General features: G+C 37.8%; 2 protein-coding genes across 4 annotated transcripts in view; one reads left to right on the top strand and one right to left on the bottom strand.

Annotated features, from left to right (window-relative positions):
* cdc73 (cell division cycle 73, Paf1/RNA polymerase II complex component, homolog (S. cerevisiae)) overlaps positions 1-17,656 on the top strand; it is a 30,178-nt gene continuing 12,522 nt past the window's right edge. Inside the window, exons 1-10 of one of the 2 annotated variants that reach the window (XM_030160481.1) lie at positions 1-163; positions 1,382-1,487; positions 1,631-1,700; positions 2,157-2,219; positions 4,392-4,444; positions 5,328-5,416; positions 6,234-6,447; positions 8,385-8,483; positions 8,808-8,886; positions 9,122-9,186. In XM_030160481.1, coding sequence (XP_030016341.1) covers positions 33-163; positions 1,382-1,487; positions 1,631-1,700; positions 2,157-2,219; positions 4,392-4,444; positions 5,328-5,416; positions 6,234-6,447; positions 8,385-8,483; positions 8,808-8,886; positions 9,122-9,186 — 969 coding nt within the window. In that variant the 5' untranslated portion in view covers positions 1-32. Of the gene's footprint in view, positions 164-1,381; positions 1,488-1,630; positions 1,701-2,156; positions 2,220-4,391; positions 4,445-5,327; positions 5,417-6,233; positions 6,448-8,384; positions 8,484-8,804; positions 8,887-9,121; positions 9,187-17,656 lie in introns of both variants that reach the window. The other variant, XM_030160480.1, reaches the window with a different exon arrangement.
* Positions 9,593-15,803, bottom strand: LOC115437286 (beta-1,3-galactosyltransferase 2-like). 2 transcript variants are annotated; one of them, XM_030160482.1, is made up of 2 exons: positions 14,887-15,803; positions 9,593-13,701 (listed from the first exon to the last, which is right to left on the bottom strand). In XM_030160482.1, the coding sequence occupies exon 2, from the start codon at positions 13,528-13,530 to the stop codon at positions 12,262-12,264; it is 1,269 nt and encodes a 422-aa protein (XP_030016342.1). In that variant the 5' UTR covers positions 13,531-13,701; positions 14,887-15,803; the 3' UTR covers positions 9,593-12,261. The 2 variants fall into 2 exon arrangements, with proteins under 2 accessions (XP_030016342.1, XP_030016343.1); XM_030160483.1 differs by lacking the exon at positions 14,887-15,803 and adding an exon at positions 13,747-13,757.

The following is a 17,656-nucleotide window of genomic DNA, read 5'->3' as shown; positions in this document are numbered from 1 at the left end:
TTCGCAAACACACTACATCAAGACGAGTGAAGATGGCGGATGTGTTGAGTGTTCTTCGCCAGTATAACATCCAGAAAAAAGAAATCGTCGCTAAAGGAGATGAAGTTATATTTGGAGAATTCTCCTGGCCGAAAAATGTGAAGACCAACTACATAATCTGGGGGTATGTCAGTGCTTAAATTATATAAAAATCGCTTTTGTAGGCCGCAGCAGCAGCTCAGTGCCTTGTGCTAGCAAAGACGGAAGGCTAGTTAGCTGCCAGATGCTACAATGCTAACACAACTCCCGTCCTCGTTGTGAATGCTTCAAACTTTACGCATTGTGGTCTATTTGACAAGTATTGTGCTTTAAGCCCCGCAGTTCGTTTTGGTAACACTTGTGCATGTCAGTTTGTTACTTTTAAACTTCATTAAGATGTATTTATGAGAGTCGGACTGTGAAAGTTGCAGTACGGCTCTGATGCTAAACAGATAGCAACAGTAGCTATCGTGGAGTTGTGTTGCCTTGGAGTCAGAGTGTGTGAAGCTAATCCCCGGTTTGTAGTTTTGGCTTCTAGAATATTTTTTAACTACAACAGAAAGGTCTCAGTCTGAGTTAAAGTTTGAAACATGCAGCAAATGCTCAAACTGCAATAACTATGGATAACGCTTAAATATAGTGCTGATGTATTCACTTTTAACAAGTTGTTCTGTAGCATCGAACAGTATATCATTAATTTGCTCATTATTTTACTGATTTTTACCAACACAAACTGAATTTCCTAAAAACATCTTGTAAAGTTTTAAGATCTAAACTCATATGTCTAATGTAATGTAATTTTTATTGTTTAAAACTGATTACCCATACATAATTTCAACATTATTTTTTTATTTTTTATGTAGTCATTCATTACTACCTCTGCAATAACAATTGTAAATATAAAATTTCCAGTAATGCTCAACTCATATTTACCTATCTGCACGTTATTCACTTTACCCACCTAATCCATACAGTCACATGTTTGCATTCACTATGAACAGTTCAATCTTTGTTTTTTTTTTTTTTTTTGGCACAGGTTTGTTATCTATTGTACACAGTTCTTATTTTCATTTGTTATATATTATATGACTTTATTTTTTACATTGTTTTCTTAGATTTCTTTGGTTGTATAAGTGTTGTGTAATCATGCTGCACATAAATTTAATTAAATTGCCCCCTGGGGACAAGTAAAATTTTTACGAATTGAATTAGAACTGCTCAAGTAAACCTCACGTATCCAGTTCTTTTCTGTTTATCTGTAACCAGCTCCAGTCTGTGTACAGTGAAGTATTTCTGCTGTGAAGGTCAAATATCCTTGAGCTTTGAATATTGTTATGACATCTGCCTCTAATTCTACTTTCAGTACCGGTAAAGAGGGGCAGCCCAAAGAATACTATACTTTGGACTCTATCTTGTTCTTGCTCAACAATGTGCATCTCCCGCATCCATCGTATGTGCGAAGAGCTGCAGTAAGTACTAATAATAAAGAACTCTCAAAGTATCTTAACCTTGCACTAAAAGTATTTGGGTAAAATATACAATTGCAGTCTTTGAGAAGAAAACAGACCTAATCTACTGTCATCGTAATTAACTTTACATGGTTTGTTTGTAGACAGAGAACATCCCTGTTGTCAGACGACCTGATCGAAAGGGCTTATTGTCATATCTCAATGGCGAGAGCTGTAAGTAGTAATTGGAATCCCTTTCTTTTCTATTGTTTTGTGTTTTAGTGTTTGTGTAAGATGTTTATACCACATTTTTGTATAATAGTCTCTCTCAGGGTCCGGCTGGCCAGTGTACTACTATAGTATACTTATTGAGACTTTTTTTTTACTCACCTTAAAAATGTAGCTTATTTATTGTAATGTTTTCAAAATGTTTTTCCCAGTTATATACAACACACAGATGTAGTAAAGAAAACTGTTTTGTGTCAAGCATTATGTGTGTTTTTTTTTTTTCTGTTCATGTAGACAGAAGAACATGGATTATTGTCATGAATAATCCATAAAACCAGAGAAAAAAAAAGGAGATATATTTTTTTGGCCATATTGCCCATTCTTGTTGAGGGCTAAACATTATGGTTGATTATAATCTTTGAAATATAAATGTCGTAATGCAGTTTCTTTGTCTCTTTGCAGCTACATCGACAAGTATTGACAGAAGTGCACCTATAGAAATAGGTTTGCAAAGGCCAACACAAGGTGAGGATAACCATATTTGTGACAGATGTTAATTCATTATTTAATGAGAGTTGAGTAATTTCTTTTATTTCAAACAACATGATATACCTACTTCAGAGTAGTGAAAATAAGTCGGCTAATATAAGACCTAACTCAAGACAAAAATGGAGATTATTGTGCGTTTTAAAACCATTAAAGGTGCCAGTAAAGTTTTTTTCTTCACACCGACTCAGCAGTGATCAAGTTTTGACTTCTATTAATGTACATCAGCACTGTCATGCAGACCACTGTTTCCTTTTTCCCAGAATTTTCTCTGGAGACGGGTCACCAGACCATGTTGTAAAAGTCTGGTTGTGTCCTCAAAGACTTACAAAGCAGGAAACATTTTGATTAGAATACAGGTCTTTAATACATATGTAGTAGACATTTTAGATTTACTTTATTTAGTTAAATCATTCCAGTAAGATGATGCAACTGCCATCTCTGTATACTAAGAATGTGGGATTGATTATTTTTGGTAGGATAATATGAGCTCAGCTTCGTCCTACTCCATTTTATACATAAAGTGTTGTTAAAGAACCACAATGAAATAGTTGTTCATGGTGTGACTTTTTTTTCCCCCTTTTTTGGTTAACTTATGGCCTTCAATATTCTGGAGTGTTCTGTTTAAATTTGTAATTTCTCTTTGCCTTTTGTTCACCATTTACATTTTATTCTTACTTATGTTTGAAATAAAGTTTATAATTATCATTATTTGAGGTTTGTTTTCCACGTAACCACATGATCATTCATGCTCAGATGTATTTTCCATAATTACTTTTAAAAGTTAATACACTAATTAAATTGCTTATTACCATTCCTACACTGGTCTTCTTCTGCTTTGGTGGGTTATACTACATGTGTCATTCATATGTAATGTTTTAGGGCTACAACTAATGACTATTTCAATGGTTGACTAGTTATCGACTACTCTAACGACAAGTCAACGAGTCAAATTATGAATTGTTAAAAAACAATGGCTCTTATTTATCTTTACTGCAGCAACAAAATGTATGTTCTTTAAAAAGGACATGTGGTGCACAGCAATTGAAATGCATAACAAAGATTGTTAAACAAATGTTCAGTTAAATTTTCAACAAAGTTTCCAAGGGGCAATAACATTTTTCCTTAGACAAAAGTGCATTTTGTGCATAAGAATTTCAGTATCGGAGAAAAATTTTTTAAATAACCAAATACTCAAGTTACAATCAGCAATAAAATAAACATTTTTCTTTAAACAAAAGTGCATGACGTCACAAACGACCTGTCGAGTACTAAATTATTCATCGGCTAATTTTGCCATTGACTATTTTTCAGGTAGTCAACTAGTCATTTCAGCCCTGTAGTATTTTGTAATGTAGTCAAGGCAATGCTTAATTCCATACCTGACATCTATTGCTATTGTTTTTAATGGGTTATGGTGACAAGGGTGTATGTAATACTGTAGAAAACCAAAACATTAATGGAATAAATGTTAATTTAGAAATTGCTTACTCTCTTGAATATCACGAGAGAGGACGAATGAACACGGGTACAATGTCAATTAGGCTTACAATGCACAGAATTTCTGTTTTTGCAGCAAGTCAGTTATTATCCAACACTGAATTAAAATGAGAAAGTCACAGCCTTAGGTTTTTCTGTTAGGCATTACCATCACTGTTCGTTGAAAGTTTTGTTGTTCAGCTAAATTGGTCATATATTTAGTATCTAACCCCGGATTTAATATTTCTGTTCAGACCCAGCACATCTGAATTCAGCCCCACATTAGACACCTTGGTTCCACCCAAGTTTTTGAGCTGATCATAAGTAATAAATTACTCATCCGAAGTTTCATCATTACCCGTTTCATTTTACTGTTAAATTATCCTTAACTTACTGGTTTGGGTTGTTCACTTATGTTGATTAGTGCTTGGTTGTTATTCATGCTTGTTTTTCACACTTATTTATCCTGTATGTGTTAAGTACATAAAATAAAATAAATATTGTCATTTAGACCAAGCGTTTGTTCTATGTACTTTGTTTTGTAATAGAGACACAGGCAGACCACAGAGTTCACAGTTTTTGGTTGTAAATTTGTAAGAGGAGAAGTCAAGTCATTACTTAACATTTACTTTGAACGTTAATGCAATAACATTGTTTTGTTCTGTCTCGCAGTGAAAAGAGCAGCAGATGAGGTATCTTCTGAAGCCAAAAAACCCAGAATTGAGGTAAGAGCTGCTTTGTATAAAGTAACAAACTTAAATTAATTCAGACTTGCATATTGACCCGAGTAGGTAAACGGTCACTCCTAAAGAATTGATTTTGTTACGCTATTTTTAATGCTTATTCTACAAGAATATTGAGCTTTAGTGCCTCTACAACTAATGGAGGTGGGAACATTTAAAAGTATGATAAGATGGGCAAAAGTACATTTAATTATGTTGCTCATCAGTGTTCAATGGAATAAAAAAGAGTAATTTTGTTACAAATGGCTGTGAAGTGGGTGAAGTGAAATGACAAGGCTTTACGGAGGACTTGGATATTGTTTGTTTATTTCGACTATAACATTAAAACTAAACCTCAAAAAGATTTGTATAAGAAGAAAGGAAAACATTCAAAAAGGAGCGGGATGAAGTTTTATTTATAATCTCCCACCCCCTTACCCCATCCTTCTACCTATCCTAAATTCCTACATCAGACCCCATAAGTAACTCAAAAATCCTACACATATCAGACTAAATTCTGACTAAGCACAAAACACAAAAATGCTGTACATACCAAGGATAGACTCTGTCCATTTTGCAACAGCATTTCACATCAAAATGAACTCTGTCCCTTTTTGTAGCAGTAATAATATGCATTTCAAAAACAAAAATAAACTCTGTCCTTTTCATAACAATAATAGACAAATCGAAATAAACTATCCATTTCGTAGCAGTAATATGCATATCAAAAATAAACTCTGTCCTTTTCATGTCTGTATTCAGGCAGATCAAATATGCAGCAAATGAACTGACAGACAGGGTCATGAACTTGTTAACAGATTGTGGAAAAAAGATTCATGATGATAATGTGAAATAATAATAATGCGTACACTGCTGTCGTTTTAAGGATGAAGAGCGAGTACGTCTGGACAAGGAGCGGTTGGCCGCCCGTCTGGAGGGTCACAAAGAAGGCATCGTACAGACAGACCAGATCAGGTAGAGTGGATTCTCTCAGCAGGATGACCTGCTTGGATGACATGCTTTCACTGCAAAACACATCTTAGAGGCATGAGCTGCTTAAACCTTATGTCCCCACAGGCATTTTTTGTACATTTTTCTGAACTTTTTTATTTATTTATTTATTTTAATTTGGTGATCCTTTTGGCTGTGTTACAGCTTGTAGCATGAATTTAAGCAAGAACTTTTCTTTTTAGTAAAATTTTTGAAATCCAATGTCTTTTACACTTAAATGTGTTTTATACTCTGTTGATGCATTTGAACCCTCTGGACACTTTGGTGTGCATGTTAATATGCTGTAATGGCAATGAGTTAAACAAACAAACAAACAACAGTTTTAATGGAAGTCAGTGAGGTATGTTTGCTACAAAAGTGTCCAAAGGGAGTAGTGACATAAAAATACAAACAAAATCAAATCAATTTTGTTGCGAATCTTTGACATATCCAAGACTCTAATCACCACCAATGCCCCATCCCCCTATTATTATATGGAAAATAATAAATTTTTGTGTGTGCTTTTTTGTGGTTGTCTTTTTTTAGAAAAAAATAATTCCTAAATAAGTAATTATGAACTGTCATTTAAACGGTTAAAATCCTGAAGATTATTGAATGTTTTGGTAGTTTTGAGCAAGTTTGAGGACGTTTTAAAGATTCCTGAAAAGCCAAAAAATATTGACGTTTGATTATTTAATAAAAGCTTTTTTTGTGCATGTATATTTTTGCCAAGAAGGTATCCAGAGGATTGTAAATTTGAAGAGCTCAAGGGTTAAGAACCAGGAATCTTCTCCCCCTCCAGATCCCTGTCTGAGGCCATGTCAGTGGAGAAAATTGCTGCCATCAAGGCCAAGATTATGGCCAAGAAGCGTTCCACCATCAAAACAGATCTGGACGATGACATAACCCTGAAGCAGAGAAGCTTTGTGGACGCAGAGGTGGATGTCACCAGAGATATTGTCAGCAGAGAGCGGGTTTGGAGGACCAGGACAACCATTTTGCAGAGCACAGGAAAGGTCAGCATCCATTTCGCTCACATCCAATCAGATGCACAACTGCTTTTTCTGTCCTGTAAACAAACACAGACTAGTCCTTTAAACTCCTGTGTGAGATTACCACTTCCAGGTTTGTTGGTCCATTTGTACCTGTACTTTCAGGGATAAGAATCGGAATTAAATTAATTTGTGTGTCTTAAAGTCTTGAATATGACTTTGTTCAAGCTTTATGACAGGGGTCTCAAATATGCGTCCCCGGGCCCAAATGCATCCCGCCAAAGATTCCAATCTGGCCCGTGGGATGAATTTGCAAAGTGCATAAATTCCACAGTCAAGGCCATGGAACTCATTTTAGTTCAGGTTCCACATACAGACCAATATGATCTACAGTCAAATAATAACAGCAGAATAACCTACAAAAAATAATGACTCCATATTCTCAGTTTGATGTGAAAAAAATATTACATTAGGCCTATAAATGATGACTTCAAGTTTTTGTTTTAATGCAAAAAATAACATTAAATTACGAAAATATTTACAGTAATAAACTATCCTGTAACAATAAAATGTGAATAACCTGACCAAATATGAAAAACCTGAAATGTCTAAAGAAAATTAAGTACAATTTAAACTCTTTTCTGCCTGTTCCTCAGTGTTTAGTGTCTTTGTAGATCTGATCCATAATACACATGTAGAAATGATAAGTTGAGGCATATTATTGTTAAACTTGCACTTATTTTTCTTACGAAATTGTTTTTTCAGGTTATTCACATTTTAAATGGTCTCTAAAAGTAAGTGTTTTTATAATTTAATGTTGTGTTTTTTACACTAAAACAAAGGCAAAAATTTGGATTTGTCATTAATTATAGGTTGTTATGCTATTATTTTACTGGTCCGGCCCACTGGAGATCAAATTGGGCTGAATGTGGCCCCTGAAAGAAAATGAGTTTGAGACCCCTGCTTTATGAAGTAGCATTAATTTAAGCTTGTGTTCTAAATGTTATTGGAGAAAAAAATTGTAGTGATCGCAGTGCTTGAAGCACAATGACAGTCACATATTTTGCCCCCTAAAACCCATGCAAGAATGGGAACATTAAACGTAATGTTATTAGTCACACAGGATTGTCTCAAGGTAGTTAAAAAAACGTCTTAACTTCAAATCCTCATATATAGTCAGAACATGTAAGTTATGGACAGTGACTCAATTTTCTTCATTTCAAATCAGTACTGCATGGATCATGAAACAATTAGATTGCCAGCGTTAATGGGTTGAAAATAAATCGTTATTATTGATTCAGATTCAGAAAACTTTATTTATCCCATACAGGCAGTTCATTTTATTTCATTATTGTGTGAACTGTGTCAGAGTTCAAGCCAGTTTTAAAGAAATTTAAAAGGCTTCAATGCCTAAATTGTGAAAATGCTTCCTATGTGCAAATATTTAACCACCAGATGGCAGCAAAGCCATTTGTTTTAGATAGACTTCCCTCTTTGAGAGGCCTTGAATTTATTCAAACCTGTTATAGTCCAAGTAAAAATACTGTTACACATATATCTTTTTGATGGCAGTTACACACAAAGCTGGAAGTTTTTCCTCTGGGAAATCTTTGAATTGGAATCAAAATGTCCAGTGTCCTATTAAAATGATCCTGTAAACATTCTCGGTCAGGTGCTGTTATGAGGGGAACTCTTTCTGACTCTGTTTGGATACTATCTTTATCTTAACAGTACAGTACTACAATTAATGTTGAAGCTCCTCAGTGAGGCTGAAAATGGCATCCAGTGCTTTAATAAATAATTATTGGGTATCCAGTGGAGTAATCAGTCTTCAAGGCGTCCTGTGTACCATAAATGACTTACCTGTTTACTTCAAATGCTACATTTCAATATTTGTATTTGACCCGAGGAATGATGTGTAAAAAATGTCTCTCACCTTCACCTGTGTTGTTCCTCTGCAGAACTTTTCCAAGAACATCTTCGCCATCCTTCAGTCTGTGAAAGCCAGAGAAGAAGGTCGGGCTCCAGAGCAGAGACCAGCCCAGAACACTACTCAAATGGTAAGAACCGCATTCCTCACTGGATACTTTGCCAAACTAATTTGGCTTCTGTAATGAATAGTATCCCCTATTCAATCAATTAATTTAACCTAATTCAATAAATTATGAGCAAAATAAAAATTCATTAAATTAAATTCAGGAAAATACCTGATTTTCACTGAAAATGCAGAGGATAATATGACAAATGATGATAAATCATTTTGAAAACGTTAATGTAGACAACAAAATAACTGGAAGTGGCCACAAAAGTAGTTGTAGGTCTTTTAAGGGTGAAGTGTGTATTGAAGACAAGTAGTAACATTTTTTGTTTGCTCTTGTCAGCAGGATCCGTCCCTGAGGAACAAGCAGCCGGTCCCAGCTGCCTACAACAGATACGATCAGGAGCGATTCAAGGGAAAAGAGGGTGAGTTTGTGTCCTGCTCCCGTGGCCAGTTTTAGTCTTGACTGAATGTACTGAGCAGTTTAAGATGGATCTTCTTCAAATATTAAAAGAACAGACTCAAACATGGTACAATGGGATTAGATGTCACCTTCAGAGATCGTGAGTCACACGCCTGAATACAGTGTATTTCACAGGTTAAAAATAGACCCTTTTGTTCTTCTAGTAATATGTGGCTTATTCTTTTTTGTGGTCTTAGAAACGGAGGGTTTCAAGATTGATACCATGGGCACCTACCACGGCATGACCCTGAAGTCAGTGACGGTAAGAACAAACCTCTGTTTTGTTTGTTTTTTTCTTCCTAATGACTAACCAGTGAGGTGCTCTTATTCTCACACCACCGGATAGTTTCAGAAGCCTCTGTGTGGCCGGATGACTCTGTATGTGTGTTTAGTATTTGTTGATGTTTACTTAAATTTAGGGGTTTTTTGAAAGGCATTTTTCAATAAATTACTTATGAATTCTAGTTCCAATTGTCTCAAAATTTCACAGAAATAACAATTTCATGAAGTAAGTTGTTTTCACATTGTTATAATCTTGTGGAAAAACACCTTTATTCAGCACTGGATCATGGCAAATAGTCTGGTAGTGAAGACGGCTTGTTTCTCATTCGAGTATTCACTGAAATCATTCGTGTGAATATAGCGGCAAGTTCCATTTCACCAAAAAATACACAGAAAAGTCTTTTATTAAATTCGTTCAAGTCTTGTTTACATGGGTTATGAATCTTGACATACTTGAATGTGTAAACATCAGCTTGTCTACATGGTGATATAAACAGTAGACATATTGTTTTCTGAAGAATTTCAGTTGGTATTAATAATCACATTTTTCATTTCATTAAAAGCATGAGGAAAAAATCATATTGGTCAGTTTCATTTTTCCATCGTAAAGATATAATTTGTACTACCTCAGACAGGAAATTGTTTTCGTGCTGCTTTTTTGAGACCATCCTGGTAGAACCATCTTCTACCATAATTTTCTCTGGTATTAGCTGCCTGCCACTTGGTAAATACAAAAACTGCCTAATCACCATCATATTTCCAGTCAAGTTCTTCAACATGGCACACCTTTTTATGCTCTATTCCAAACATATTATTGTTGGCACTGGCGTTGTCATGTGACAGTAGATACTTAAGTAACAAGGCCTCTATGTATCATCATCAAATGTCATTTGGCAACCTTTGTTATAGTTTAGATATAGTATAAGTATAAAGTCCAAAAAATATTATCCTTTGGCTACACTGAACACCTAACTAAACATGTTCTGACTAAATGCAAAAGATTCCAATGCTGATCTTTGCTTAACTTGAGCCTTGATCATGTGCATCATCACCCTGAACCGATGGTGTCTAGCATCTGAAATCACATTCTGCCAGTGCTTGTGACGGCATGCTTGTGATGACATAAATTGTTAAAAAATGATCAGAGGTTGGCTGATTGTATGTGTTCACCATGAGATCGGACTCTTCCATCTTTAGTCAGAATAAGTTTAATCTAACGTACGCAGTTGGTTAGCAGAGTAGTTTTTTTCATTGAATGTATTTTCCAAGCTGCTTGTACCACCAGTGCATGTACAGCGTAGGGCTGAGTCACAGATAAAACAAGATGTCGTTGTATGATTGTGTCGTGGTTTCAGCTTATAAGCCCCCAGAAAAGCACTGGGAAATGTTTGTCAGTACTTGTGAAATGTGGGAAGTTCAGAGCTGCAGTCTAGAGTGCTCTGTAAGGGATAAAGGTACAATGTTGACAGGGTGATGGGAAAGAAGAAGTAAAACAATTGATCACACTGTGTTTTTTAGATGCGTCCGCATATCTCTTTTAAGGTTGTCTGGTGACTGGTGCATCTGTCGCCATTATTTTAAAAATATAATATCTTAGGAACAGCTTGAAAATTCACATTCACTTGCATTCAAGGATGAATTGTAAAAATTTCAGTGACCTCAAAATCCTGCTAAAACTCAAGATTTTTGATTATTCATGGGGACATCTGATTGAACACAGCTCTTTTCATTCTCAGGAAAGCGTGGAACAGGAAACGATTACTACGCTGAACTTGAACTGACACAGCCAGTGTACCACTGATTTCCTGTATGCTACTCTGTTATAATTTAAAAAATATAGGTACTCTCTGACCCGTTTCTCAGTAAAACAGCTTTGTACATTTAGCCTAAAAATATAAATAGAAGAATAGGCTATTTGTAGATGTACTCTGCATTTCTCTGAACATGTACAGTACTGTGCAAAAGTCCTAGGCAGCCTTTAGTTTTGTTTTTGCAGGGTTGTATAGGGCATATGTCTATTTCTAAAAACAAGTAAACAGGAACTAAGTGCACGACATTGAAAGACACAAAATCTGAACTAAACACCTTCTGCTGGTAAAATCAGTGTTTACTTTGAGTAAATCTTCAACTATCTTGGGTTGACTGGATGTAAAATAATCTTGTGCTATATCGCACACCTTCAGAATATTCCAGAGGATTTTATGGTCTTCTATCCTTTTTACTGTCCAGATGACCCATTTCGCTTCCGAAAACCACACATATGCATTTCTCAGTCTTTGTATTAATACATGTACAAGTGGAATATACAGCAAATACTTAGTGTTAAAAGCATAAATGCATTTCTGAAAAAAATATGAAAAATATTATTTAAGATAACATCCAGACAGTCGACCCAAGACAATTGAAAATTTAATTAATCCAAATGGTGGTCACAGTAAACTAAGTACTGACTTTAGCTGCTGAAGCTGTTTATTTCTCAGTTTGATTTTTGGTTTTGTGGTTATGTGTATGCTTAATTCAATACTGTGTACATATTTCTTCATATTTCTTGTTGAAAATAAAGATGCACACATTGCAACACTAAAGGTTGCCTGTAACTTTTGCACAGTATTGCCCATCACCTACATGCTGCTTCCGTGCCTGGCCTAGCATACGTTATATGTTCAGTGTAGCCACAAGGTTATAAAAAGCAGACCCTTCTATCTGTTGTCTGCTTCAGTCTTGATCTCTATAATCAGATTGCAGGGACTGTTTAATGCCAATGTGAAGAACTGTAATGGTGCCATACCCTGTCTGCTGTAATTTAGACACCATGTGTGCTTATAGAAAACTTATACAATTGATATTACATTATTAGCTAAACAGACACACCTGCGTATTCTTGTACAAAAGATGAAACTCTGTTCATAAACTTCCCAGTGATCTGACTCAAACATTTTCATTTGTTTTCATAAAGTGGAAGGACAAATCTCAGTTCTTACACAGCTGGTTATTTGATATGTGCAGAGAGATCCACCCAACCTTTATGATGATCACCAGTTTAAGTTTTCAGTCCTTAAGGTGGTTTTTCTACATGCATTCTGTTTGAGTGTGGCCTCCCAGCTCTTTCCTTGTTTGAGTTGATGCAGGCGTTGTGCTTGTTGGTCTGTAGATGATGCCAGTATTTCAGTAGTTCATTGGGATGAAACCCATGTGAAGTTATCAGATGGCTGTACTTACAACTAGAGTAAGACACGCGCCAGTGGTTGAAAAGGAACTCATTGGGCGGTGGCGTGGGCTCAATTCGTAGCTTGGCCAGGCATATTCCCACAAACACGTCCTCCAGATGCAAAAAGCGGATGCTGAGGGATGCTCGATAGATTTTCCCGGCCAAATCTCCAGAGAACACATAGCCTGTCCCAGAGCAGAAGGTGGGATACTTGTCTCCTGGGTACAGTTCAGGAGACATGTACCATTTGCTGTTTTTGTTCCGATTAGGTGCAAAGCCCCTCATGTTATTGCCTGTGAAGTAGTTCTTCTTAGGCTTCAGCTCTGGCCTGAGGAGCTTCTGTATGAGGTACTCTGTGTTAACAAACATATCACTGTCTGTCTTCATGACGTAGCTCGCCTGTGGACAGTGCATTGCCACCCAGTTCATGCCCATCAGTGTCTTCACGGTCAGGTTCTTGTAGGTATCAAGAAAGTCCTGTTGAATTATATCATGGTGTCTACGACTCTCTGCTTCCAACATTCTTTGCTGTAAAATTCCCAGTTCACCTTCAGTTTTTCCCAGTAGAAACAGTCTGATAAATCCTGGATGAGGAGCAACACTCTCGTTCCCCCAGGTTTGGCGTATGGCGTTCCTCGCCTCTACCTGCCGCGCCTCAGTAGCTATCAACAACACCAGAAAAGGTGCAGGTTTGCCCTCAACGCATTTGTCTTGTTCATTGATGATAAAAGGGAAAGGCCCTTGTGTTATCTCACCACTGAGGGTCACCTCGTCTGTTTGGCTAGTGTTAGCTGTCAGAGTGTTGTCAAGTCCTGGCTCTCCCTGAGGAGAGATTACACCCTCCTTCTCATGAGAGCTGGCGTTAGCATCAGCCTTGAGAGTTGCCTGAGGAACGATAACGAGCCGCCACGTTGTATGGTGAGAGCTTGTGTTCCATTTGGCTTTAGTGGTATGTAGACCGCCTCCATACACCACAGGATGGCCCCTCCACCACGGCAGGCCCGTGAGCCTCGGTAGCCACACTTGGTTGACCAAGAAGACCAGTAAACCCAACAGGGAGAGCAGATAAAGAAGTTTAGCTGTATGTGCACAGCAGTGGCGTCGTCTCCACTGCATGGCTCCGAAGGCAAACGGCTGTGCTGATGCACTTGGACAGTCTTCAGCCTTTATACCTGAAGGCAGAGAGATTTGCGTTGTAGGCTTAGCCCCGATTTGCAGGTGTGACCATGTAAATCACTGTGAATCAAATCCTCACAAGCCAGATGTCGCTGAACCTCCAGTGACTACCTGGAAGACAAAGGACAGAGGAGAGTATAAGCAAGAATACAAGACCTGCATTATTCAGTCAAATTCACAGGTTTTCCTACCTTATCTTCATGCCACAGAAAAAAGTTCTCATCTGTTTTTGTGGACTTTTCCTTGAGAGATATTTTCTTACCCTTGTCTCAGAAGGTAATTGTGTGTGTTTATCCTCGCCTGTAATTCAATGCATTTCAACCTGAAAATTTTACACAAATGCGAAGTTTCAGTTTCCGTTTTCCTCAATGAAGGTTTAGATTTTCGATAAGAATCCAGATCTTGGTGATAACAATTTTATATCAAGTTTCCACCATGTTTGAGGTCCATTCATGACGGTATCGACAGTAAAATCACATCCACTCCTCTTTGAGTAACATCACAACACTCTGAGGGAAACTTGAATCCAAATTCTTTGTAGGACTTTAAAAGGGTTAAGAAATTGATTTTGTGACACAAGTTTCTTTTAGTATATGGACGCGATAGTGAAGTTGTTCATTGTGGTGGATATGAGCTAATGGTGCATCGTCTGGCATCACTGATTGTCTGGTCAAGTTTGAATAATTTGTTTCATTTATTTTTTGCACGTGTGCTTCCAATTCTACAGATTCCTAATGGAAAAAAATTATTATTTATTCTTAATAAGTCAGGAGTTTATTTTGCTTCTGATAAGAGTAAAAACGCTGTATATATAAGCAGCATATTTCAACATGCCTAATGCTCAGCAGGTGTTAACACAGGACAGACATATTTTTGGACAAGTTCCTTTAGGTTCATATCGAACACATGACTTACATGTTTACACTTCTTATTGGTGACATGCCTTTTTTTTTTTGCCGTTGTACAGTATCCAGGCTAGAACTAGAAGTGGAGTGTGGTCTTTCACGTTTTTACTGAATTACACACTACCCTCTTAAAGGACCCCAACAAGACAAAGAGTGGTTTGTGAAAGCTCAGAGAAGCACTGGGGAGACGTATGTTAGCTCTCTTGCATACACTGACGGAAACAGAAAGAGGAGTTGAAAAAGGCACACCCTCCATATCCTGTGTAGCATTAAAAACAGATGGTGATGACATGTGAGATTTAATTACAGAAGATGTATGGCATTAATTATTTCTGAATTCTTTACTGCAGTTATTTGAGTTTGGATTTCCGTGTTTACATCCTGTACTCACCTGAATTCGAGTACATCTCTCTTTCTGGTTTCCATCATTGCTCAGTATGATCATTCATAATCCTCACACTTGGCTTGACTTTCCTTCTCGGTCTCTGCTCATCCTCTACTGCTTCATACAGTTCAGGCTTCATGGCTTAGGTCCTCAGCTGTTTCCTTTCTAACCGGTGACAGATTTTTGGGGGGATGAATTTTTTGACACGTGGTGGTTTCTCAGTCAGATAAGAAACTGCATCCTCTTGCAGGCGCATGCATGGGTATTTGGGTATGTGCAGAGTATGTGTCAGAGCTCCACTGTTGCAGCTCTCCATCTGCCTTGGCGCATTGTCCCCAGAGGCTTAAATGCTAACGCTGCTGCTGCTGCTGCTGCCACTGCCTCTGGCCAAAGGGTGATGGGACTCGATAGCTGGCGGTTAACTGCAGCTCCGGGTCCGTTCACAGTCCTTGCTTGTCATTCCCGCGTATATCACAGCAACCGTCCGTACAGGGGGTCCATCTGTGGGTGATGCACAGCCTTACATGTCTTCATTTCTTCAGCTCTTCATTTTTTTCGTGGCAGTCCTTGCTTATCCTCGCCCCCCCTCTCTGATTCACAACCGCTCATGCTGACTACCCTTCTCCCGTGTGCTTCTCTGTTGCGTTTCGTTTCCATTCTCTCTCCCCCCCCCCTCCCTTTTTACGCAGCAGCCCCTCACTCTCTGCTCTGTGCCGACAATGTGTTTTCTGCAAGAGAGCTGGGGAGTGTGAAAGCAGCAGGGGTGGAGGAAGATGAACAGGACGTAGCTCTGTGAGTTGAGCGTTCGTTCTGAAAGGCAGCTTCAGGCTTTGTGGCACTACGCTCTCCCACCACGTCATGCCGTCTCTGCTGCTGTTGCTGCCTGCTCCGTTACTGGGGAAGGGGGGCTGGGCTCGTGACCTATTTGTATTCACGCCCACTCTCCAGAAAGAGGAATAAAGCATTATCTCTGTCTGCTGTGCCATGACAGAAGATGTGTCACCACTTACACAAATTTTACTTAAGCGCTGATGGCCCAATCGTCCAGTTACACCTTAGAAGTAAAGGATCTATTTTAGTCTTTCGTGTGTGCCAGTCTCTTGTATTGTGAAATGATTGAAACGCCTTTAATTAAAATCCAGTTTTATTTACACACGGTGTAGCATGCAGTGGCAGAGGTTTGATATTCGTGTATTGTCATTTAAATTTTGCTGCTCTGTTAATGGGAGCTTGGGGGAAGGGGAGGGGGCTGCTTGTTTGCTGTGTTTTCCACAGGCAGTTATGATCCCTGTAGGTCCACTTAACCCACCTTGATAGGTCTGCTGCGTTACACGGCTTTTAAAAATGGAATTGTTACTATTGATTAATGGTAACTTCAGATCAATGAAATACTATGCAGTGGTTATGAATCTGTCCATACGATTTGATTTGATTAGAATTTACACACATTTATGAATGCATCTCAAAGCATCACATCTTCAGTTTTTTGTATTACTTGATGTTTGCTCTTACTACAAGCAGTTGTGAACCCTTTATTTTTTTTTGTTTGTATGTTTTTTTTTAAGAATATACTTTCAAAATTCTAACTAATCAATCAAGGAATGATTTCAACATCAGCTGAGTAGCCCACCTTAGTATATACACATTATTACAAAAAACACAATGGAAAATAAATACTGGGTTCATGATGTTCATGTGGAGATATGCATTTGATTTGACCAATTTCTACCTATTTTGTAAGACAAAAGGAAGGTTAACATTGGTCATTATTATGATGTAATAAGTCCATTTGTCTGTTACTGCTCATTTTTTTGTCTTTGAATAGGGATGCATGTAAATGCATCATGAAAAACTGAATCACAACGAATAAGATAAAAGGTTTTATTTACAAGCATTCTGCATTCATACTCAGCAGGTGAATATTTAAATACGTGTCCATACTGATACAGAATTTGACACATTTTGCGATTGCCCACAGGAGTCGCCAACTTCTCTCTGATTAACCCCTGGATTCCACCGAGGAACAGCTGCATTATGTTACAGCATCATTGCAGCCTCTGGAAACCTCTCTGTGTGGCTTGAAGCCCTGTAGAGGACTAAACAGAACCACTTTGGAGCCATAATGTGGTACAGCTGGTCCCAGCGGAGTCGGGGGATGGCTGTTGTCAAGTTTGTGACTATTGTGAGATTAGTTTATTAGGCATCATATCATTGTGTCGTTGCTGCACATCACAGATTTCCCTCACATCGTGCCGGCTTACTGCCTGTACATACTACAGTATTTATTTATTGTAAAGCTGAGCATCTCTTGTTGCACAGTGTAATATCACTGGAAAGGAAGCACAGCTGCTCAGGCCGCTGCTGAGCTGCAGATAAGCAGTAATTGACAGTGATCCTGCAGTGCTGCTGATAGACTCTGCCCTGCGGCTTGTGGGAAGGCAGGAAAGATAAAATTGATGTTCATCAAGTGACTTTGGGGCACACTGATGGGTTTGGGCTGCATTGTTTTACTTGTCTTATTGTTACAGGAATTACAATGACTAAAGCGCAGGGAATCTCCTTATTGTGTGTATACATCATACATCGCCATAGGAATTAAATATTAAATGACTAAAATTTTGGATGAAATCATCCATGCAGCATTCACTAGATTTGACATGAGATGGAAATGTTTAATAAGCTACTGTAATGGGATTATCTGTGTGTCTGGTTGGCCATGTTGATCTTGTTTGTTTGGGGGTTTTTTGTGGGGTTTTTTTGTGAATGGTCGGTGAAT

Source organism: Sphaeramia orbicularis, chromosome 17 (genome assembly GCF_902148855.1).
Source record: "Sphaeramia orbicularis chromosome 17, fSphaOr1.1, whole genome shotgun sequence".
NCBI classification, from domain to species: domain Eukaryota; kingdom Metazoa; phylum Chordata; class Actinopteri; order Kurtiformes; family Apogonidae; genus Sphaeramia; species Sphaeramia orbicularis.
Note: the sequence above shows the minus strand (reverse complement) of the source record. Positions and strands in the feature narration are given on the sequence as shown.